The sequence below is a fragment of the Myotis yumanensis genome, unplaced genomic scaffold (assembly GCF_028538775.1).
Source record: "Myotis yumanensis isolate MYYU_CA2020_CCGP unplaced genomic scaffold, mMyoYum1.0.hap1 SCAF_3, whole genome shotgun sequence".
NCBI classification, from domain to species: domain Eukaryota; kingdom Metazoa; phylum Chordata; class Mammalia; order Chiroptera; family Vespertilionidae; genus Myotis; species Myotis yumanensis.
The window spans coordinates 103,396,805-103,422,822 of record NW_027223754.1 but is presented as its reverse complement, the minus strand read 5'-3'; the positions used below and the strand labels follow the sequence as shown (position 1 = coordinate 103,422,822).

At 35.9% G+C, this 26,018-nt stretch overlaps 1 protein-coding gene across 5 annotated transcripts in view; it reads left to right on the top strand.

The window, feature by feature from the left end:
• POSTN (periostin) overlaps window positions 1–26,018 on the top strand; it is a 52,313-nt gene that overhangs the window by 18,833 nt on the left and 7,462 nt on the right. The window contains exons 11-21 of one of the 5 annotated variants that reach the window (XM_070407507.1): window positions 7,294–7,430; window positions 8,231–8,361; window positions 8,735–8,865; window positions 8,961–9,063; window positions 9,170–9,237; window positions 9,942–9,987; window positions 14,893–14,973; window positions 17,120–17,209; window positions 18,886–18,975; window positions 20,212–20,289; window positions 20,665–20,748. In XM_070407507.1, coding sequence (XP_070263608.1) covers window positions 7,294–7,430; window positions 8,231–8,361; window positions 8,735–8,865; window positions 8,961–9,063; window positions 9,170–9,237; window positions 9,942–9,987; window positions 14,893–14,973; window positions 17,120–17,209; window positions 18,886–18,975; window positions 20,212–20,289; window positions 20,665–20,748 — 1,039 coding nt within the window. The remainder of the gene's footprint in view (window positions 1–7,293; window positions 7,431–8,230; window positions 8,362–8,734; window positions 8,866–8,960; window positions 9,064–9,169; window positions 9,238–9,941; window positions 9,988–14,892; window positions 14,974–17,119; window positions 17,210–18,885; window positions 18,976–20,211; window positions 20,290–20,664; window positions 20,749–26,018) is intronic. The other 4 variants (XM_070407508.1, XM_070407510.1, XM_070407509.1 and 1 more) reach the window with 4 other exon arrangements.

Here is a 26,018-nt window from a genome sequence, read left to right as displayed (position 1 = left end):
TCTTTCTGATTGGTGTTTCGGGTTTCTTAGGTTATATTCCCAGAAGTGGGGTCACTAGGTCAAAAGACAGCTGATATTTAATATTTTGAGGAAACTCCATAGTAGCTGCACCAGTTTGCATTCCCACCAGCAGTGTACTAGGGTTCCCTTTTCTCCACATCCACATCAGCACTTGTAATTTGTTGATGGTAGCCATTCTGACAGGTATAAGGTGAAACCTCATTGTTGTTTAATTTGCATCTCTCTGATGATCAGTAACGGAGTATTTTTTCATATGTCTCTTGGCCATCTGTATATACTCTTTGGAGAAAAATATATTCAGGTATTCTGCCCATTTTTAAATTGGATTGTTTGTCTTCCTTTTGTTAAGTTGTATTTGTTCCTTATATGTTTTAGATATTAAACCTTTATCAGAAATGTCATAGTCAAATATGTTATCTTATACAGTGGGCTCCCTTTTGATTTCTTGATGGCTTCTTTTATTATGAAAAAGCTTTTTATTTTTATGTAGTCCCATTTGTTTATTTTCTCCTTAGTTTCCTTTGCCCTAGGAGATGTATCTGTAAACATATTGCTCGGAGAGATGTCTGAGATTTTTCTTCTTATAGTTTCTTCCCGAATTTTAATGCCATGACAACTTACATTTAAGTCTTGTATCCATTTTGAGTTTTATTCTTGTTTATGGTGTAAGTTGGTGATCTAGTTTCATTTTTTTGCATGTATCTGTCCAATTTTCCCAACAACATTTATTGAGGAGACTGTCTTGACTCCATTGTATGTTCTTACCTTCTTTGTCAACTATTAATTGAGGGTAATTGCTTGGGTTGATTTCTGGGGTCTCTGTTCTGTTCCATTGAACTATATGTCTGTTCTTGTGCCAGTAGCAGGCTGCTTTGATTACAGTGGTTTTGTAGTATAACTTGATATCTGGTATTGTGATTCCTCTAACATTGTCCTTCTTTCTCAAGATTACTGCAATTATTTGGGGTCTTTATTGATTCCATATACATTTTGAAGTATTTTTTTGTAGATCTGTGAAATATGCTGTTAATTTTTTAATAGTAATTGCATTGCATCTATAGATTTCTTTGGGTAGTATGAACATTCTAATGATGTAAATATTACCAATCCATGAACATGGTATATTCTTCTATTTGTTTATATCATCCTCTCTCTCTTTTTTCAACATCCTGTAGTTTTCCACGTATAACTCTTATACCTCGTTGGTTACATTTATTCCCAAATACCTTAATTTTTGTTGCCATGGTAAATTGGATTATTTGTTTAATTTCTCTTTCTGACAATTCAATTATTGGTGTATAAAAATGCCATCAATTTCTGGATGTTAATTTTGTATCCTGCTACATTGCCAAATTCATTGATTAAATCTAGTAGTTTTTTGGTGGAGTATTTAGAATTTTCTATGTACAATAATCATGTCATTTGAGAATAATGAGAGTTTAACTTTTTCCTTTTCAATTTGGATGTCTTTTACTTCTTCTTGTCTGACTGCTGTGGCTAGAACTTCCAGTAATATGTTAAATAAGAGTGGTGAAATCGGACATCACTGACTTGTTCCTGTTCTTAGGGGAAAAGGTTTTAGTTATTGCCTATTGAGTACGATGTTCACTATATGTTTGTCATATATGACCTTTATTATGTTGAGATATGATCCCTCTAGTCCCACTTTGCTGAGAGTTTTTAATAAAAGATAGGTGTTAGGTTTTGTTGAATGCTTTTTCTGTGTATATTGATATGTACATGTGATTTTTTTTTCCTTTTAATTTGTTTATGTGATGTATCACATTTACTGATTTGCAAATATCCTTCATCCCCATAATAAATCCCATTTGGTCATGGAGTATGATCTTTTTAATACATTGCTGGATCCAATTTGCTAATATTTTGTTAAAGGTTTTAGCATATATGTTCACCCAATATACTGGACTATAGTTCTATTTCCTTGTAGTTCCTTTATCTGGTTTTGGAATTAGTTCTCTTTATTGAACTCATGAAAAGACCTTGGAAATTTTCATTCCTCTTGGATTTTTTGGAATAGTTTGAGGAGGATAGGTGTTAGTTGTTCTTTGAAGGTTTGGTAAAACTCCCCTGTAAAGCTGTCCAGAGCAAGACTTTTGTTTGCAGGAAGTTTTTGATTACTGCTTCTATTTCATCAGTTGTCATTGGCTTATTTAGGTTTTCTGACTCTTTCTGATTCAGTTTTGGGAGATTGTATTTTTCTAGGAATATGTCCATTTTATCCACTTTGTCCAGCTTGTTGGCATATAGCTGTTCACAGTATTTTCTTACAACCCTTTGTATTTCCATGGTGTCAGTTGTTACTTCACCACTTTCATTTCTGATTTAATTTTTGGGGTCCTCTCTCTTTATTTTCTGACTAGAGAGGCCCAGTGCATGAAATTCATGTATGGGTAGAGCCCCTAGTCCTGGCCAGCGATCAGGGCCAATCTGTGGGGTGACCAGTGGGGTGATCACGGGTCCCCCACTGGCACCTGCCTTGGCTGGCTTGGGGCCTGTGGGCTGGGGGCAGCTCCTGCATTGAGTGTCTGTCCCCTGGTGGTCAGTGCATATCATAGTGTCTGGTGGTTCCGCCATTTGGTCAATTTGCATATTAGGCTTTTATTATATAGGATGAGATTGGCTGAAGGTTCATAAATCTTGTTTATCTTTTCAAAGAATGAACTCTTAGTTTCAATGAACTTTTGTATGATTTTTTTCATCTCAACGTAAGTTATTTCTGCTCTAATCTTTATTATTTCTTTCATTCTACTTCCTCTGGGCTTTTCTTATTGTTCTCTTTCTAATTCTTTAAGGTGTAGTGTTAAATATTTTATTATTAATTTTTCTTGTCTTTTGAGGTAGGCCTGAAGTGCTATGAACCTCCCTCTTAGAACTGCTTTTGCTGGGTCACAGAGATTTTGGGTTCATTTACATTTGTTTCCAGAACATTTTTTATTTCTTCCTTGATCTCATTGGTAACCCTGTCATCTTATATAATAAAAGCCTAATATGCTAAGTGTCTGGTTGTCTAGTCAGCCATTCAACCAATCCAAGCATAATATGCTAATGATATGCTAAGGCCACTCAATTATTCGCTATGACATGCACTGACCACCAGGAGAGAGATGCTTCGACTGGTAGGTTAGCTTGTTGCTGGGGTCTGGCCAATTGGAACTGAGCAAATTGGTCTGGACACTCCCTGGAGCCCTTCCACTGTCCCTCCTGGGCTGGCCAACCTCCTACATCCCTCCCTGGCCCTGATTGTGCACCGGTGGGGTCCCTTGGCATGGCCTGTGCCCTCTTGCAATCTGGGACCCCTCGGAGGATATTGGAGAGCAGGTTTCAGCCCGAACCCGCAGACCAGGTCAAAGGACCCCACTGGTGCACAAATTCATGCCCCAGGCTGCTAGTTGTTTAATAACATGTTATAGAGCCTCCTTGTGTTAGAATGTTTTGTAGTATTCTTAATTTAGTTGATTTCTAATTTTATTCCATTGTGGTCTAAGAAGATACTTGATATGAATTCAATTTTCTTGAAATTGTAGAAACTTGTTTTGTATTTTAACATGTGGTCTATCTTTGAGAATGGTCCATGTGCACTTGAGAAGAATGTATATTCTGCAGCATTCGGATGAAATGTTCTATAAATGATAATTAAATCCATCTGATCCAGTGGGTCATTTAGAGTCACTCTTTCCTTGATAATTTTTTATCTGGAAGATCTATCCAGTGAAGTCAGTGGGGTATTAAAGTCCCCTACTATAACTGTATTGCTTTTGATCTTTACCTTAAAGTCCTCAATAAGTGTTTTTTAATATATATTTAAGTGCTCCTATATTGGGTACATATATGTTTACCAGGGTTATATCCTCTTGTTGTATTGATACCTTTAGTATTATGTAGTGACCCTTATTGTCTCTTGTGATGAAATTCATTTTGAATTCTATTTTGTCAGATATGAGGATTGCTACCCTAGCGTTGTTTTTGTTTTTTGTTTTGTTTTTTTCCTTTCCATCCCTTCATCCTCAGCCTGTGTGAGTCTTTTGTTCCGAGGTGGGTCTCTTGTAGACAACATATAATTGGGTCATGTTTTTGTATCTTTTGATTGGAGCATTTAATCCATTTGCATTTATGGTTATTATTGATAGGAACTTATTTCTTGACACTTAAGATCTGTATGTCTATGTTTCTCTCTATATATTTCTTCTCATTACAGCAGTCCCGTTAGCATTTCTTGAAGTGCTTGTTTGGTGGTGATAAAGCCTTTTTGTCTGGTAAGCTTTTTATTTCACCATCTATTTTGAATGATAGCCTTTCTGGATATAGTAATCTTGATTTCAGATACTTGCTTTTCATTACCTTGAATACGTCATGCCATTCCCTTCTGGCCTATTGAGTTTCTGTTGAGGAATCAACCCTTTTGTAGGTAACACATTGCTTTTCTCTCTTTAGGATTCTCTATTTTTAATTTTTGTCATTTTAATTATGATGTGTCTGGGCATGGACCTGTTTGAGTTCTTCTTTCTTGTGACTCTATGTGCCTCCTTGACTTATGTGACTTTTTTCTTCAGTAGGTTGGGGAAGTATTTTGCCATTATTTCTTCAAATATGTTCTCTATCCCTTGCTCACTTTCGCCTCCTTCTGGCACTCTGATTATGTGAATATTTTTGCTTCACTTTGTCCCAGGGCTCCCTTAAACTGTCCTCCTGTTTTTAAATTGTTTTTTGTTTCTATGATTGAGTGATTTTTTTTCTACTCTGTCTTCTAATTCGCTGATCCAGTCCTCTGCTTCCCCATATCTGCTGTGTATTCCTTCCACAGTGTTATTAGTGCTATGTCATTCTTTATTTCTGACTGGTCTTTTTTCATAATTACTATATTTTTTCTCATGCTGTTGAGCATCTTTACCATTATTATTCTGAGCTCTATATCTGATAAATTTCTTGTCTCTGTTTCATTTAGTTCTTCTTCTGATGAATTCTCCTCTTCTTTCATTTGGGAGTTGTTATTTTGTCTTCCCATTTTGGCTTTCTATCTGGGTTTGTGTATATATATTAGGTAGATCTGCTGTGACTCCCAATCTCTAATGCAGGATAATGTCAGATGCTGCTTCTGATTGGCACTTAGTACTCTGTTTGGGGCTATCAGCAATCCACAGCTTGTGGCTCCCTCTGCTGGGGTTGGGTGCCTTAGGAAAGCACCACGATGTGCACCAGGGTCTGCTTTTCCTAGATCAGGGCCTGAGATTATATCAGGACAGACTCAAAACCTCCAGAGATCCACCTCTGCCTGCAGTTTGATTTTATTCATGCTTGATTAACTTTATGCTGACCACAGAGTGGGATGAGATGACTTCCATTAAGGTGTGCAATTGCCTTCACCCCAGCCAAAACTGCCTAGATAGCAAATGTCAATCAGAGAAAGATGTCCTCCACACAGTGAGGGAATGACTCAACACAGGAGACCAGAAGATTGCCCTCCAAGCTCCAATTCCCACCCCCCCAACCCTGGAATCTCTTAACACAGCTCCAGTCTACTCTTCCCTCCCTCTCCTGGAGCCCAAGGTGAAAAGCTGCACACAAAATGTTGTGCCTTGGTCCTTTAAGAGGGTGCCTGCATTTCCAGCCATCTCTCACTGGCAGACAGCAACCTTGATGCTTTTCACAGTCAGGTATTACGTGGGCATCTTTCTCAGTTCTGGTGCCCTGGGCTGGGGAGGCCAGCTTGGGGTTTAGACCCCAGAGTTCTCAGTGGGAAACCCCTAACAGCTGTGTTAACACTTTGAAACTTCAGCTGCTGATTGTGGAAGCCCAGCCATCCCTTTCTTGTCTCCACACTTCCTACCAGTCTCTATAGTCTCCACTTTCGATCTTTGGTTGTCAGGGTTCTCTCCAGCTAGTCTTTAGTTGATTTTTCAGGGTGATTTTTCTGTATTTCCAGTTTGGTCCTTGGAGAGTGTCAGTGTAGCTTCCACTTACTCTGCCGCCGTTTTTAATCTCCCCACAGGGTAGTGTTTCATCTTTTCTTATGGCTGAGTAGTATTCCATTGTACATATGTACCAAATCTTCTTTACCTAATCATCTATGGAAGGAAACTTTGGTTGTTTCCATGTCTTGGTCACTGGGAATAATGCTGAAATGAACAAAGTGGTGAATATATCTTTGTGAATAAATGTTTTCAAATTTTTTTGTTAGACACACAGAAGAGGAGTTTCTGGATCTAACTCTGTTCTTAATTCTTTGAGTTTTGTATAACTGCCATTCTGACTGGTCTGAGGTAGTATTTCATTATGGTTTTGACTTTCATTTACTGATGATTAATGATGTTAAATATCTTTTCATCTGTCCATTGGCTATTTGTTTATCAGTTTATAGGGTCTATTATAATTTACAAGATAATTTTTATATGTAATCAAATATGTAGAATGATCTTTTACTCTGAGATCACAATTCAGCAATTGAATCTCTTTTGAATGACTTTCAAGATAAACTTTCATAAACAGAAATATTTTTGAATCCTATAAAATGGTTCTACTGTACTTTATCTGAAGAAAACATTTTAGAAAATATTGCTTATCAAAATCACAGTGCAACTAGTGGTGCTGTTTGGTTCCGTCCAGGAAACACATAAAGCTATAGCTAAAATATTTTACAGAAAGTAAAGCATTTCCTAGAATTGAATTTGACACAGTATCTGTTCATTATAGTTCCACAATTCCATGACAAACATTATAAAGGAAGCAGAAAATGGGCTGTTCTCTAAATTATACATATACCCTTATTGGTTTAAAAGTACTATAACTAAATTAATACTTTCATTTATAAATTGATAGGATATTACAGTTAAGAAAATATAGAAACTATTTATGAAGATCACAAGAGGCACTGATGTCAGGAAACTGACAGTGAAAAAAGGTCCTAAAGAGTTAAAAGGTTAAAGTTTCCTAAGAAGGTTGGAAAAATGGTTGGAACATGAAGAGGAATGGTAGAAAATGTAACAATGGAATTCTATGGAACTTTTGTTACTTACTCACAAAACTACCTGCCTGACACCTAGGGTAGCTTGAGTAGTAGCAGAAAACCTGGTTGAATAAGGTGATGTCAGATTTTGCAAGGAATTAAAAACAGAAGAGAGAAGCTGTTTCCACTAACCATATAGGTCAGCGTACCTCTTAGGAGAGTCAATCTAAAAATTTAATTATGCAATTATTTCCACATAGGAAAATTCAAATAAGGAAATGGAGAGCTGTATCTTTTTTTTCCTTTGCTAGGCTGTCTGCATTGAAAATTCCTGCATGGTGAGAGGAAGCAAGCAAGGGAGAAATGGTGCTATTCACATATTCCGAGAGATCATCAAACCAGCAGAGAAATCCCTCCATGAAAAGTTAAAACAAGATAAACGCTTTAGGTAAACTTAATTAGTTTCACATCCACAAAAGAATGAGAGGTATTGGCATATTTTTGTTTCACAGTTAGAATTCCAAACGGCATTTAATATTCAGTATTGCTGATCATAAAACTTAGAATAATAAGTCTATGAAACTAAATATATTCTCAACATTATTTTGCTTCCTGGTGCAACATAATATAATTTGGTGAGTGAAAAAGAAAACAATCTTATAAATTGAATTACACTTTGCAAGTTTTTTATAATTAAATTTTTAAATGATAATATTTAATAGCAAAGGCTATTTTGTAGAATATTAAATTAAAAATGTTTATTTGCTATAAAGGGTGACCTTTTCAAGTTTTATAGGAGAAAAACAGTATTTAGAAAATTTAAAAATCACACATAGCCCTAACTGGTTTGGTTCAGTGGATATAGCATTGGCATGTGGACTGAAAGGTCCCAGGTTAGGTTCCAGTCAAGGGCATGTACCTTGGTTGCGGGCACATCCCCAGTAGGAGGTGTGCAGGAGGCAGCTTATCGATGCTTCTCTCTCATTGATGTTTCTAACTCTCTATCCCTCTCCCTTCCTCTCTGTAAAAAAATCAATAAAACATATTTTTTTAAAATCACATGTACCTTTAAATAATTTCCCCATGAAAAAACTTTCTTAACAGGTAAATTGCATATGAAACCTATGAAAATGTATGAACAACTTTGTCATGCTTTCTGAATACATGGATTATATTCTATTCCATGCATTGTTGGTGAGCATACCATATCTAAATCTAACAAAATAAACACATGTCTTTTCTGTTTAGCATCTTCCTTAGCTTTCTAGAAGCTGCAGACTTGAAAGAGCTCCTAACACAACCTGGGGATTGGACTATATTTGTTCCAACCAATGATGCCTTTAAGGGAATGACTAATGAAGAAAAGGAAATTCTGATTCGTAAGTGAAAGTGAATATGGAATATTTCCCCTTTGATATCAGGATCTAATTTCTTCCTCAAGGGTTTCTGCCCAGACATCAGCCTCAAAAATGTTTCCTTTTTAAAAATTTTTGTAGAGTCATAGTTTTCATTATTTTCATTTAAGATATGTGAAGAGTCACTCATTAATATTTTTAGTTAACTGCTTACTGTCATGTGTTTGGGCTACGGGTTCATTTATGTTATTTATCAATCCAACTTGAGAGAACAATTAGATAAGAAAATACAGTGTAGGAATATAAAGACAAATATTTTTCTCTTTAGTATTCCTAGCATCAAAATGCCAAAACAAGATGACATGTTATTAAATAAATATATATATTTTCCTTCTAGGCAACAAAAATGCTCTTCAAAACATTATCCTTTATCACCTGACACCAGGAGTTTTCATTGGAAAGGGGTTTGAACCTGGTGTTACTAACATTCTAAAGACCATACAAGGAAGCAAAATCTATCTGAAAGCAGTAAGTTTTATGGAATGAATTTATGATAGTGTTCATAAATTGTAATGTTCATTTTTCATTAAATTTCTCATTGACATTATTTCTTGTTTTGATAGGTAAATGACACACTTCTGGTAAATGAATTGAAATCAAAAGAATCTGACATCATGACAACAAATGGTGTCATTCATGTTGTAGATAAACTTCTCTATCCAGCAGGTTGGTAATGATTGAATTCATTAATATGCTAAATCTTTTTTATTAAAAACCTAGATTTTTATTTCATACATTCTTGCCAACATTTATTTAATATTCTTCTTCATAGACACGCCTATTGGAAGTGATCAGCTGCTGGAAATACTTAATAAACTGATCAAATATATCCAAATTAAGGTACAGAATATTATTGGATTTATTTATAATGTGTTGAACATAAGAAACTATAAATGTATACATTAATGAGTAGATGGACACTAGGCTTGGATTGCTCTGTTGATTATGCATCACTGGCCCATCTGTAAAGAAATGACATAAATTCTTTATGGCTTTATTCAACAACAATCCATTAAAATTTACATGAGGCCAAACAGTGTATTAAGTGTTATGTGAAATATTAAGTTGAATCAGATATGGCTCTTTATGCAAAAATTTTACCATCCAGTAGGGAAGATGAGACATGGAAAAAAACAACTATAATTTTTTTTTATCCTCAAATGTCTTTGCTACTGAATATAAGAAAAAGTATATACTTAAAAAAGTTGTCATTAATCATAATAGTTAAAGGCAAAGAATATTTTGCTTCTTTATTTCTATAGAGTCAATGTGTCAGAAAACACATGACTTTGGATTAAGTATTCTATAATTTTCAAGACTGAATTACAAATCTATAAATGTTAAGCTATCAGCCTCATAGCAGGAAACTGGAATTAAACTCATATGAAGACTTCATTTCTGTTAAGTGTAATGATAGCTTTATTTTATTTACCTTAGCAGGAAATACAGTGGTTCCATATTTTTTAATACAGCTAGCCTTAGTTTTATGTTACTAAGTATACATGTCATGTTACTACACTTCATGTATAAACATTTATTTTCAGTTTGTTCGTGGTAGCACCTTCAAAGAAATCCCCATGACTGTCTATAGTAAGTACATATGGGTATTAGTCACATATAAGTGGAAAAATAAAAATATTAATAATGTTTTTTATATTTACAAACAGAGACTACTGATAATCTGGTATTTAGAATTTCAAACAATGGCAAATTGGATCCCACTTTAAATAAGGCTTGAGCTTAGAATGAGAACTCTCATCCTTAGCCATACCCTCCAACTCCAAGAAACCACTTCCCCACTCATCCAAAAATATGTAAGAACTAGAGGCCCGGTGCACAGGATTCGTGCACTGGTCGGGGGCGTGGCCTGCGGGGATTGGCATGCTGTGAGAGCGCCGCTCATCCCAGTCACCCGAGCAGTGCTCCCACTGTGGGAGCACACTGACTACCAGGGGGCAGCTCCTGCATTGAGTGTCTGCCCCCTGGTGGTCAGTGCTTGTCATAGTAACTGGTCAACCAGTCATTCTGGTTGTTCCACTGTTTGGTCACTGGGCTTTTATTATATAGGACAGCAGTAAAATATAATAGCTACTATGGCAGAGAAGCAGAAAAAAAGACATATAAACCTTAAGAGGAAGAGCTAGGTAAAAAGCACTTGAGAGCTATCTGAAAATGCAGATGTGTGGACACAGAAATAGCATTGCCAAAGGATTTGTCACTTACTATACCCTCAAGTCCTCAGTTGGCTAAATGCAGGGTGGAACACAATGTGACAAAGAATCTTAATGTTTATGACTTGGTGGTCAAAAACTCTCTCTATCCAAAACTGTACAAAGAAATAAAATTTTTGCCAGGTGATAAACATAAAGTTTCTAGATCCCAAGGTTCTTTTATCCCTGATTCTATCAGATTATCAAAATTAAACCCCTACTATTTAACATTGGTAAAGGATATGTCATTCTCATAAACATAATTTGTGGTATTTCTTTTTCAATGTGACTTTTCTTCCTTTGTATTTTTTCTTTTTTTCTTGTAACTTTCAAAGCAGAAATTCTTTTAATTTTGTTTTGACTCTACAATTAAACACTCAATATATAATAGTTGCTAAAGAATTATTTCAATTTCCACATTTATTCTGACTAGAAAATTATTCTATTTTATACCATTAGAATCTGCTATTTAAGAAAATTTTCTTTAAGATTTACACTTGGTATGGAAAAGAACTAAAGACAATATAAGGAGCAAAACAAAATGTCTGCTGCTCTTACTGATTTCAATTATGTCATAACTAGAGGCCCAATGCACAAAATTCATGCAAGAGTAGGCTTTCCTTCCCCTGGCTGCCAGCACTGGCTTCCCTCTGGCATCCGGGATCCAGGCTTCCCTTACAGCCCCAGCTTCATCTGGAAGGCTGTCTGGAAGAACGTCTGGAAGGATATCTGGTCTAAATTAGCATATTATGCTTTAATTATTATCCTATCTAATAAAAGAGTAATATGCAAATTGACCATCACTCCAACACACAAGATGGCTGCCCCCATGTGGTCAAAGATGGCCACCCCCCATGTGGACACAAGATGGCCACCACAAGATGGCCTGCAGGGGAGGGCAATTGTGGATTATCAGGCCTGCAGGGGAGGGCTGTTGGGAGGGGACCAGGCCTGCAGGGGAGGGAGGGCAGTTAGGGGTGACCAGGCTGGCAAGAGAGGGCAGTTAAGGGTGACTGGGTCAGCAGGGGAGGGCAGTTAGGAGAGACAAGGCCTGCAGGGGAGGACAATTAGGGGCAATTGGGCTGGCAGGGGAGCAGTTAGGCATCAATCAGGCTGGCAGGGGAGTGGTTAGGGGCAATCAGGCAGGCAGGCAGGCGAGGGTTGGGAGCCAGCAGTCCTGGATTGTGAAAGGGATGTCTGACTGCCCAGTGGGATCAGGCCTAAACGGGCAGTCAGACATCCCTCGAGGGGTCCCAGATTGGAGAGGGTGCAGGCTGGGCTGAGGGACACACACCCCCCATGCATGAATTTTGTGCACCGGGCCTTTAGTAGATAATATATGCAAATCCAATATCAAGCCAGCTCAGAATTGTTTTAAAGATTTAGTTGGAATACTTTTGATTAAACCTGGTATATATTTCATTATGGAAGTTACAATGTTTTAAAGATATCCTATATAATAAAGAGGTAATATGCAAATTAACCCTCATGCCCTCACAAGATGGCTGCCTATGACCAGGCCAGCAGGGGGGTTAGTGAGGGACGACCAAACAACTGAACAAGCAGGCTGCGTGGGGTGACCAGGGGAGCAGGGGGGCTGTGATGGGTGACCAGGCTGGCAGAGGGGGCAGTTGGGGGTGACCAGGCCAGCGGAGGGGGGCAATTTGGACAACAAGGCTGGCAGGGGAGCAGTTAGGGGCAACCAGCCCGGTAGACTGGGGGTGACCAGGCCAGCAGGGGGGTGCAATAAGAGGCAACCAGGCCGGCAGGGGGCAAAGCAGTTAGGGGTAACCAGGCCAGCAAAGGGGGACAGTTGTGAGTGACAGGCCAGCAGGGGGGGAAGTTGGGGGTAACCTGGCAGGCAGGCAGGTGAGCAATTAGGAGCCAGTGGTCCAGTATTGTGAGAGGGATGTCCGACTGCCGATTTAAGCCCAATCCCCGGGATCGGGCCTAAACCAGCAGTCAGACATCCCCCGAGGGGTCCCAGATTGGAGAGGGTGCAGGCTGGGCTGAGGGGAACCCCCTTCATGCATGAATTTCATGCACCGGGCCTCTAATATTTCATAAAAAACTAAAGAATCTTTATGGGCTCTATTCATCAGAAATGTTATGTCATCTTTCTCTACTAAAGATATATATGTGCATTACTTTTTTTTTTACTTTTCCTATTTAATCCATAATAAATTCACCACTTTCCGTATATGTCAATGTAATATTTTGCTTACAATGAGCTACCATCTATAATTCCTATATTTTCCTTTACTGAAATTAGATCCTCACTCACAGAGAATGCTACACTTTATGAAATTATGCAAGTCTAGTAAATCTCATCTTCCTACTCAATGTCTTGAAATAGCTTTGATATTTACATTCTGATGTCAAATGTTTCTTTAACTCCTCCTTAACATTAGATGGGTAGACTATTATTTAGAAGCATACATCAAATAGAGGTAGAGATTAATTAAACCAAAAATTTATTTTTTATGTTTATTTATAGACTGGTCTATAAAATTTATTTAATATGCTTGCTCATATTATTCTGGTCCCTAAAATACCATACATCCTCATTTTTGAGGGGACTGCTGTTTAGAAATTTTGTCAAATATATTGAGGTAAAGAGTAATAAAATCAGTATTTAATCTTTGGCTGGTGACCTGTCAGAACTATTTGCCTTCAGGAAAGTGTGATTGAAACAAAACTAACAATCAACTAAACGCCCTAAACTTCAAGTTCCTTAGTATGAAGTAAAAATTTGAGATAAAAGTAATTAACTCATTTTGAAAGTAGCAGTGGATATGACCTCTGTATTTGATCTTCATGGGAAGGTTTCTCTATGGTAGGACTAGCTGTGAAACCAATAATTGGACACAGATTTATTATGCCTTAGAGCTTTATAATTTGAGATCTCAAGACATAAAATTTTGATATGACTGAAACGTGGTCACAATTAAGGCCTAGAAGCCATCTTAGTTCAAAAGTGGATACAAATAAACATCTCATAAAACTGAGGTGAGAATGTTACAGAAACCCAAACTATGCTAACACCTCACCTTTAAAATGTCAATATATCTGTTATGAATGCACAAGTAGCTTTAGTGCAGCATGTTATCTAATGGAGCCATCTTTAAAGGACTCTAATTAGAAGTTACAAAAAGCCAGTAACTCTGCTTATGAGGCTCCAGAGGCTCATTTTTAGTTAATCTGTACAAACAAAAACCAACCAAAAAGTTGACTACTATCTTAAATAAATTTTACACATTATTATCTTAGTTGGGTGGATGACATGCATTCAAAATACATACCTTTAAATTTTAAAAAAGATGATGATGATAAAAATTAATGATATTGTAGCTTGTAACTTAAATAATCTATACTAATAATAGAGGAATATGCAAATTGTCCAGGACACTGTCACAGTAACAGTAATGACCAAACAGCAGGCTGTGTGGGGCAGCAAGGCTGGCAGGGGGAGCAGTTGGAGGCAACCAGGCCAGGGGGGTGGGGGGAGTAGTTGGGGGCAACCAGGCCAGCAGGGGTGCAGTTAGGGGCAATCAGGCAGGCAGGCAGATGAGCAGTTAGGAGCCAGTGGTCCCTGATTGTGAGACTAAACCAGCAGTTGGACATCTCGCGAGGGGTCCCGGATTGGAGAAGGTGCAGGCTGGGCTGAGGGGACCCCCCCACCTCCCGTGCACAAATTTTGTGCACTGGGCCTCTAGTGATCATATAATGTTTGTTGCATAGAGCTCATCTGGCTGGCTGAGATTTATTTTTACTTTTAAGTATGCTGAGCTATTTTTCTATTTTCCTCTCTAGATTAATGTTATAAAATGCATGAAAAATATTTTGCCTTTTATTTTAATTTTTTTCTAATTGAGAAAGAATTCAACAATGCAATTTGAGATATTATGAATTGCATGAAATTAAATATATTTATTGTCTTCTGTTGCTATGTAGTCAATATTTTCAAGAAGTATAAAAGAAAGTAAATAGCTTTAGTGGTGCAGTTCAAAATTAGAGATTTCTAGATAGAATTTCCCACTTAGTGAGTCTATATTTCACTGGAACAAATCCAAGTGCCTGGACTTCAGAGTACAACATCTGGCCATAAGAAGATACTACTAGATAATGTACAATGAATATTTCCTGCATCTTCTGTATGAACATATTACTGTATCTGATACCTCAGTACCTAGCAAAAACAAACGAAACAAAAACAAAAAAAAACTGTTTTATTCAGGTTGTTGATATATAAGCATCATTTATGTTCCACTTTCTATACTTTCAGCTACTAAAATTATAACCAAAGTTGTAGAACCAAAAATTAAAGTGATTGAAGGCAGTCTTCAGCCTATTATCAAAACTGAAGGTAAAAATCAATGTTATACATGTTTCCTTTTACTGTGAAAAAAGCCCATATAATAGACTGATTTCTATGAATGTATCTACATTCTTTTTTAAACTAACATGCTAAATATTTCTATACAAGTGGCATGCTTGTGTTATTGAAGAATAGGGAATACAAATTATTTCACAGAGTGGATTGTGCAGTTCCAATACTTTCAGTACATTTGCTTGTTCTGGACTGAGAAAACAGTAGTTTCACATGAACCTAATGGGCTATTGCATTAGCATTAGTACCCAGATATTCACTAAACAAATAACCGCTGAGCATTTTTGCTGCAGTTTGATTCCTTCAGAGAATATACTCTTTTTTTGCAGCTTCATTTCCAATTTCGCCACATGGATCTCTTTTATACTATTACAAAAAACTCTTCCAAAAAGTGCAGGCATTTTTCATCCAACAACTTAAGAGAGTACAGAAGCTGTACGTTGATGAAAACTTAAAATTACAACCATACATAATATATTTTGAAATAGAAGAAGGAATAAATAGCTGGTGCAGTGAGTCAAATCTTAGAAACCTTAGTTCTAACCCTGAACTCATATGTATGAGTTAAACATTTCTCCTGACATTTCAGACTAGAACATTAAGCACTCACTTTTCTCTTTATACTTACTGTCTATGTTAGCCAGCTTCAATATCTTTGCGCCACCTTTATCTAATGTATTTTAATTATTACTAAGAGTCAGACCTCAATAAAATTTCATTTCCGTGTCTAACCATCTTAATGTGGTGACTTGACAAATGCTTATCTTGGCAGCCATTTATAATTGTCCTGCTCAAAAATTATACTGATATTTGATTCTCATTGTTTGCAATTTTGAAGATATACTGATGATTATTGAATTCTCACTAAATAAATTAGACTCCAAGATGTTTCTTATTTTAAAAAAGAATACTTAACCAAATTTCAGAATAAAGAATAAATCAATGGAAATTCAATTCAATACATACTTATTGAGCAGTTTTTGTGCTGGTTACTCTCCTAAATGCTGGAAGTAAATATGAAAAAGAAATATTTTTGATGAAAAACCTTGCCTTCATAGAGCTTCACTATAAAGGATATTTCTGAAATATCAGTTTAAGTTCCTTTAAAGAAATGTCGAGTCAGATGATTTATTAACTCATTTCCTATGCTTAAAAACCGTAAGTGTACTTTTCTTTTGAAATATCTATACTTTAAAAATCTGGCCTTATGTTTTGATACTCAGTATCCCTATAGATCAATTATCATGGTGTGAAATATTTATTGTTTAAAATAACTATACTTTTGTTTTCCTCATTTTATTTTGTTCTAGACTATTTAATTCTGGGTAATTGAGAATTTCTGGACAAAGCAAATAAATCCTCTCAAAGATAAGCAAATATAGTTACCCTCAGCTGTTGAAGGTTGTTACAGAATAAGTTAAATGTACTGAACTTTATTTTTCTTCTCCTCTATGAAATAGTCTTGATTAACTAATGTAGTAATCAACTTTCTAACATTCAAAAATATTTTCTACTGAAGCAAAATCATTTTGCAAGTCAAATACAACACATTTAACTTTTGCATTTGAAGGACTGTTTATTACTTAGTAAATTTTTGCATCATTCACATATAGAAGGTAAGTACTCAAATTCTTTTAGCCATAAAGCCTGAAATTTAGTATCTTAAAAGTAGGCATGAATTTGGGACTTTTAAATGTTCAATCTTATGCTCATTGGATTAAAAAGTGTAAGATAGACAGTAATTAAAATTTAATAAAGAAGTAGTAACAGACAATCTCAGTATGGTAAAATAACACTAGCAATAATTAGAACAACTCAAATTTGTATATACTATATGATTCACAAAATATAGTCACATATTTTATGTGATCATACTTTATAACTACGAATGAATGGATGTATTTACAAATCAATTTAAGCCCTCTTACAGATGAAATTAATTTTAATAGAATACCAAATACTTCCTAATTTGAAAAAAATGGGAATTGTTTAAAACTGAATTCATAAACCCTGAAATCACTTTCATGTTTGAGTAACACCAAATGTTGAAATAAATTTATTTTCCTGGTAAATTTAAAGGACTACTTAACATGATAATTTGTTTCCTAAAACAATGTCTCAGGACCCACAATAACAAAGATGAAAATTGAAGGTGAACCTAAATTCAGACTGATTAAGGAAGGTGAAACAGTAACTGAAATAATCCATGGAGGTGCGTTATGTATGTTTCCTAGTGCCTAGTTGGGATCTCTATGATTATTTTAATCACAGGAATTGGTTTAAATATATTGAACATCTGATGTTTCCTCTTGGTTTTTGTTTTATGTAAATCATGGGAATACTTTTCTCAATTATGGGTTCTTATTAACCTGTCAAATAAAACATAAATGCCCTTTAATTGATCTAGTTGGAATTAATTTAACCATTAAGCCACCATGTTCAACAAAACTGTCATTATTTCTCTATATGCAGTGATGATTGTGAAATATAATGATGACAATAATTTCAACAAAAGGACATATTGGACTTAGAAGAAAAAAATCCCATTGTATTAAACTGACTAGTAAGCCACTGTTAAGATTATCATAGAGTTCTCATTCTAATAATGTAGAACTCTCTGGATTCTCATTAAATACTCATTCCACAGTCAGGAAACAAATATGACATGGAGAGTTAGTTTACTAGATGGCCTTTGCCCTTACCCAAGATTCAGGACACAATTATGAGTTTTCAGACATCTGTTGATCTGAATTTATTTGAGTTGTGTTCCCAAAATTATTGCAGTGGAATCTTGATTCTCAAAAATAATTCATTCCAGAAGGCTGTTCGAGAAACAATTTGTTCAAAAACAGAATCATTTTTTCTGATTAGAAAGAATTAAATTGAATTAATTCATTCTAGACTTCCAAATAATTCCCTGTTGTATCCCTTTTTATATAGAGTACATGTCTAATGTACTACTTATTCTATAAATAAACACTTTTTTTCTTAAATTTATCGAACCACCCCCTACTAGCTTTAAAGGAACCACTTTCAGCACTCATTCCAGGGGTGTCTTTCAGGTCAGTATACAGCATCTTCCCTTTTCCACAAATCACTGCCTCTGAAATGCTAGCACCAGCTAACTGCTTTTTCTTTATACAAATCAACAAAAATATTTCTATCTCTTCAATTGCCTGAGATCATTGTTTCATGAGCACTTTCACACCTTTAGCATCACTTGATGGCCTCTTTATATTTTAAAATTGTGCTAATTGTCCATCTAGCCAGCAGCAAAACAACAACAAAAATATTCCCAGCACAATTTCCTGAGATGTTAACAACAGGTTTTGTGGTAAACTGACTCATACTCTCACAGTCTCTCATTTGTTTGTAACTTGAGAGATGTTGTTTGTTTGTTTTTAATATATTTTTATTGATTTCAGAGAGGAAGGGAGAGGGAGAGAAAGAAAGATAGAAACATCAATGATGAGAGAGAATCATTGATCAGTTGCCTCCTGCACGCCCCACACTGGGAATCAAGCTGCATCTTAGGCATATGGCCTGACTGGGAATCAAACCGTGACCCCCCAGTCCATAGGTCGATGCTTAGCCACTGAGCAACACTGGCTGGGTGCTGAGAGATGCTTTTTGTCATGCTGATATATCAGCATTAAAGGTTTGTTAGGTCAAGAACTGAAGTTTTGTTCACAATCAAGACATTTTTCTGTGAACTACTTGGTCAAGAACCAAATTGTTCGAGATGGGAGATGTTGGAGAACTGACTTTTGACTGTATCATTAAATTCCAAATGGTATTGTTTTGAGAAATACATTTACTCATTAAAATGTCTAGCTTTTGACACCATGAGGTGATGAATCAAATGCATTTTTCTACCCCTAATTTCAGAGCCAATTATTAAAAAATACACCAAAATCATTGATGGAGTGCCTGTGGAAATAACTGAAAAAGAGACAACGGAAGAACGAATCATTACAGGTAATCTTTAATTCCATAGATGTAACTGTTCCTTGGATTATAAAAATCAAGCTACAGTTAATCCTAAAATATCTCTATAAGAATTATTATATCCTGAAAACAACAATCATAAAGAATATATGCACCCCTCTGTTCACAGAAGCATTATTTACAATAGCTAAGATTTGGAAACAGCCCAAGTGGCGTTTAGTAGATTAATGGGTAAAAAAGTTTGGGACATTTACACAATGGAATACTATGCAGCAGTACAAAAGAGGGATCTCTTATCTTTTGGGACAGCATGGAGGGACCAGGATAGAATTATATTAAGCAAAATAAGCCAAACTGAGAAAGACAAATATTACACAATCTCACTTATTTGTAGAATCTAATGAACAAAATAAATTGACCAACAATATAAGACCTGAAGCATAGAGGCATGGGACAGACTAACATACCTTGGTGTGGGGATTAGGGACATGAGAAGAGATAAACCAAAGAACTTATATATACTCACATGAATAGCTCATGGACAGGGGCAATATGGGGGTGAAGACCTAGAGGGGTGGGTAGAGGCTGGGAGGAGAGAGGTAAATGGGGGGAAAGTGGAAGACATCTGTAATACTATCAATAATAAAAATATATATTAAAAATAATTATTAGAGAAACTGTCATTTTCATGGTGGTTATTGAAGTAACTATTTTTTTGGCAGATATAATATTATTCTAAATGTATAATCTATGTTTTTCTCTGAGTTGGAAATTTGTAGACAAATCTATAAGAATTTGTTTTTATTATGTGCTTCATACACATTATATAACGTATTAGTATATCCTAGAACCAAAACCATTCCCTCTTTTGGTTTTCCATTAATCTTGAGGTCTACACATATACATACCAGAATATATGCAAGTATGTATAAAACAATTAATAATTTCAGTAAACCTCTGTATCAGTCTCCCACCAAAAAATTAGTTTAAAATTCTGAATACAACTATTCTGTAAGTATTTGTTTAAATGAGTGATTAGCAACTATGGCCCATGCCGCCTACTTATATAATAAAGTTTTATTGGAATGTAGTGTTAATTCATTTATGTAATGTCCATGAATATTTTCACACTATAACTACTAAGTTGAATAGTTGCAACACAGGCCATATCACCTACAAAGTTTAAAATGTTTACTATCTGTCCCTTTACAGAGGAAGTTAATCTACCCCTGTATTAGTCCTATTTTTTTATTGTCTTTCCTTTAGGTCCTGAAATAAAATATACTAGGATTACTACTGGTGGTAGAGAAACAGAAGAAACTCTGAAGAAATTGTTGCAAGAAGGTCAGCATACTAAAAAAATAATAAGAATATGACTTTACCTAAGCTGTCTGTAAAGACTAATCTTTGATGCTTTATATGTGTTTTTTTAATTTTATATCATTTCTTTGTTTTAAGTTCTATACCAACACAAGAGAAAAAAATTCAAACATATAGAATGAAGCTTAAATGACAGTCACATTGATTGTTATGTTACATATTTGTTATATATTGTTCAACAGATTTATAAGGAAACAGGTTTATTGAAAAACAGCACTAAAATCTGAGAAAGAACCAAGTGTTGGTCTGGAATTCATTGTTGGGCAGATGTGTTTATATCAGGTCTCCTGTCTTCTTGCTACATAAACCAATTTCTGTTATAAACATGTACCTTCTCAGAGGTCACCAAAGTCACCAAACTCATTGAAGGTGGTGATGGTCATTTACTTGAAGATGAAGAAATTAAAAGACTGCTTCAGGGAGGTTAGTAAAAAAGAAACAACTAACCCGTTAACAGGTGTGGTGACTGAATTCTTCAACTTTTTAAAGACTGAGCGTTCACAATTTTTTTAAAGATGGCATCATGTGTTATCTTAACAGATTAATTTGTTCAATGGTAGTTTAATTAATATCTATAAATTATAACTAGTTTAAGCAGTCTTTAAAAAGTATGGTATAAAGCTTGAGGAGCACTGAATATCTTTTTGCTTTGACACACATAATTATAAGGGTATTCTAAGTATGTGAAAAGGGGAAACTTTTAAAATTGGTAGTTATTTGAACAAACCCAACTTGACATATATTTTAAAAAATCTATTCACTGCTCCCACAACAATAATACAAGGCATGTTTATGGAATCTTTAAGCTCATAGATCTAGAAAAAAAAAACAATGCATTTAGTAATTTTCTTTCCTAAAACTACATTCTTGGGAATGTGTATCTGTTTCTTCTAACAGTCTGTGTGATAATCTATACCTGGGAATGTAAATTATTTTGCATATAATATTAATCTTAATCTTTAAAGTATGGAATGTTCTCTGTCTGTGGCATTAAAAGGACCTGCTTATAAAGGCAAAAGAGAAAAATAAGAATTCAGAATCTTGTGCAAACTCTGAACAGTAATTATTTGAAGAAATAGCAATGTCATAAATATAATGCAGATAATTTTTATTTGAATAAATTAATTTCCAGTTTATTTCATTAAAGATAAAATGTTGACAGGTTGTTTTAGAGAAACACGTAATTAAACTATTATAGAAATATCAAATATTTTCCTTGAAATATACCATGAATTGAGAACATTTGAGAATGCTTAGCCAAAGTATGATCCAGATGGTTTTTCCTGCTTAAATTTTTAAAAATTGTATCACTCTACCCAAGAAAATATAAATTATCTTGGGACCATGTATAATCATTGCTTTTTTATTCCTTATTTTAATACAGATAAAAATCTCTTATATAATGTTAAAACTGTTCAGCAATAGTAAAAATAAATATTTTTTATTCAAACAATAATTGAATTTCCCCTCAATAGAAAGATATGTATCTGAAATATGTAAGATTTCCTTTCAGACAGCAGAGGATATGTGACACAGCCAAAGCTCTAAAGAAATCAAAGGTTTCTGTAAGATCTAATACAGAATTCACTCATCCACCTCCAAAATCTTAATAATCTGCAAAGAAAATATATTCATTTGAGTGGAGGCAAAGACAGTTTGAAGATTAAATTAAATTCTTTTTTTTTTTAGTCCTTGCCACACTAAATAGCATTGTAGAATGGCAGTATTTCCTTTTTCTTTTAATGTATCTTTAGAGAATGAATCAGTTACTAGCTGTACCTGTGTATATTGCTTTAAATTATTTAAGCTTAAACTTTATGTTAGTATGTTTTCTTCCCTTTAATAAAGTCCCATTAACAAGTCTATTATAAACAATGAATTACATTCTCAAGAATAGCTTTACTCAAGAAAAGAAGATAACCTGCTGCAAGTTAATAATATTCTATGTTTAGTTAATAGACTCTTCCTTAAGTCCTGTTTCTGTTCATTGCAGAGGTTGATTCCTTTAGTTTCCACTATATGGTTTTTCTACATATCTATAAAGCATCAGTTTCCATTATTCCACACCATAAATTTTTATTTAAACATTTCCGAGGTTTTTATTTTTATCAGTATAATCAGTATAGCTATTAGTACAAATCTGAGTATTGATTAGATATGCTAGTTATTTTTCCATTCCTGTAAAATCATTAGGTCATCCCTGAATCACAAGAGTCCTCTTACCTAGATCTTAAGAGACACTGATTTATAAAGAAGCTGGTATTAATAACAATTAGGTCATGCCCAGCCAGTGTGGCTCATTGGTTGAGTACTGACCTATGAACCAGGAGATCACAGTTCGACTTCTGGTCAGAGCACATGCCTGGGTTTGGGGCTCAGTCCCCGTAGGGAGCATGCAGGAGGTAGCCGATCAGTGATTCTTTTTCATCATGGATGTTTCTATCTCTCTCTCCCTCTCCCTTCCTCTATGAAATTAAAAGAAAAAAATAGGTCATGCAAGACTGGCTTTTTTCCTTTGAGAATCTAGATAATTGATCTATATCCAAACTCTGGTTATCTCTAAGCTTGGAGTTTTCTATCTGAATTGTTCATATTGTGGTACATTTTTATGAATTGGGTATCAATCACTGAAGTCATGACTAAGTGGTCCCCTCGGGTACTAATATTATGATTTTTCACTAAAATATATTAGATTCCTTAACTAAAAAAAATGTTCTCACAAAATGCATAAAGTTTTTCATTCTTATCTTAGGCAGAACTGCATTTACCAAAAGTACTAAAGTAATTAAGGAAGAATATCAAACTATGGAGAAAGGAACCAAAAGGTCATGGAAGGTTTTGACAAATCTGACTATATAAGCTGTAAAGATTTATGGCCTTTTTAGACAATAGGGAATCAGGTTATAGATCTGACTCTCAATCTGGGCTCCAACTCTAACTTAAGTTAGCTGATTTATTTATTTTTTGTCTTGGTTCCTTCTTATGAAAAGTGGGGCTAGTAATGTTACCTACATCTAAATGAATTAATATATGAAAAGTGCTTGGAATAATGTTCAGCACATATGAGCTCCCAGTAATGCTAACTAGTATCAGTATTTTGGTCAATTAACATTAACCTGGTCAATATAGTAATATTTTACACCCTATTTTAAATTTCCAAATTAATAGCCACATAAAAATGCAAAAATCTCACAAATAATTGAACTGACATGCTTTGCATGTTTCACAAAACATGTGGTAGAGAAAGGGCCTTTGTTGGTACCATTTTGCTTCTCTAAACATGCCCTGTTACAACTCTCATTCAGTTTGAGATAGCAGAGTGCCCCTGGGAGGAACTCTGATTTTGTGCACTTCATTTACACTTTTTTCTAAAGATGTTTGTTTGCCACGATGAACGCTTATTTTGATATTGTCATACCAAAATAGTAATGAATTAGCAAATTAACTAACTGGATGTTCATCAATTGGATGCTATCAAGTAAATAGAAAAAAAATCCAACTGTCAGTGCTAATTTTGAAAAGTAATGTTGTAAATACTTCTCTGATCTTGTTATAAATTGTACAATAACTTATTTGGAAGTTAACAAGTCCATTATAAAAATGGTCTTATTCACTATTTAAAGGTTGGATCCCATTTTTTTTCTTGATAATATTTATAAGACATATTTTGTTATCAAATACTTTTAAAGTTAAGAAATTTATCAATTGGAACATATTCTGTAATTCAGACTTTCCTATCTCACATAAACTTTACCCCACTATCCAATTTAAGGAAGTTTTCCACAGTTCTGTATTTTTATTATAGCACTAATATGGTGTTAAATCATATACATCATATATTCTGTGGAAAGGAAAGACATGTTGGAAATCTGCCACATAGAACTAAAATTTGTAAAAAGAAATTTAAAATGTTTCTTTTTACTTGGTGTTATATAGCCAAAATTACTGTTGGTGACAGGTTCATGCCTTACCTTTTATGGAATACTAGAGGCCTGATGCATGAAATCCTTGCAAGGGTAGGCCCTTGTAGCCACCCCAACGGCTGCTGCCTCAGCCCCCGCATCCCCAGCTTCCTCTGGAAAGTACTCCAGAAGGTCATTCTGCTGTTTGGCCATTCAGGCAATTTGCACATTTTGCTTTTATTATTATAGGTTAGAGACTTTATATATGCATATATATTAGAAAAAGTTTGACTTAATTATCTGATATAGATTATTTATAAAAATCAAGAAGTCAAAATTTGAAGAAAAAATGAAGGTAAGCTGAAAAATGAAGTCACTGTAGGAACCTCTTTGATCTCAAATGATCAATAAAGAAGTGAAAATAGGAAGTTATGGATTAGGAAGATGACAACTTTCAGGAAGGTAGGGAGGGAGAGTGTGAGAGCTCGAAAGAGTGATAGAGGAGTGTGTGGATGTGTGTGGTGTGTATGTGTATGAGCTAGGGACAGTTAGATTCTGCAGGTCTTCCAAGGGGCTGCCAAACCAGGCAGTCTTAGACAGCAGAGCCTCGCTCCCAGTGCAGACACTCCTCGGTGGCCAGTGCGGGCACAGAGACCATGCCATCTTGAGAAACAGAGCTGCTTGAGACTAGGATCCTGGCCTCAGCACCACCCAGTCTGGTCTTAGATGCAAACTAGGACCCTGCAGCCACTGGGGACAGAGACCTGCGACCACAGCTACAGACCCACAGACACCAAAAATCCAGACATCCCCTCAGCAGATTTCTGTGAGTAACAGAACCCATCGTCCTCCCCGCAGGCTCGCAGGCAGCACCATAGTAACTGACAGACCAGCCCCTTGCACAGCATCTGCAACTGCAGGAATTTGAGCCCGAGAGCTTGCAGACACTGGGAACCTGTTCCCCATAGCACCTCTGCAGGAACTTGAGCCTAGGAATGCTCAGAAACTGGGAATTTGTTCCCCACAGGGCAATCGGGCAACCAAACCCAAAGCCCATGCAGGGCAGTAGTGTCACCAGACTTTGATTCTGGGCAAGCGTTCATTGAAGTCCCCCAAGCTGACCGGGATCCCAAGTCTCCAGGCTGGAGGCAGCACTAAGCACCAGTGACTTGACTCTGTTTCTTATCACCTGCGCCTGGGATCCCTGATCGCCAGTGCATTCACACGAAGAGCCAGTAACTCCAATTCTTGGCACATGTGCACACAGGGACCCTGATTCTCAGCACGAGGCTGTGCGAAGCAACAGAGACTCTGATACTGGATTCTTGGGGAACTCTGACTCCTGGCACTAAGCTAAGGGCTCTGATCTTCAACGCACGCCAGGGGGGTCTCTGTTTCAGCACGGTGCAGGCGGGGTCCCTGATTCTAGGTGCACACAGGAGGCCACACTGAGTGCTGGTAACGCTGACTCTGAGCAAGCCTGGTTCCCACCAACCCACAGCAGTCACACATCTTAGTGTCGGAGCTCTTCAGTAACACTAGGGTGGTGCGAAGATCCCACTGCACATGGCCCAGGCCCAAGAAACTCGACATTTGAACCTTCTGGTGATAGTCAAAATGGGAAGACGACACAATCCCCAGAGGAAAGAAAATGAGGAGTCGCCAAGAAAGGAAATTAGTGAAATTGAAGCATGCAACATGACAGAAAAAGAATTCAGAGTAATGGTTGTACAATTCATTCACCGGATGGATGAGAAAATCAACAACCTATGCAAGAATCAGGAAGAAATG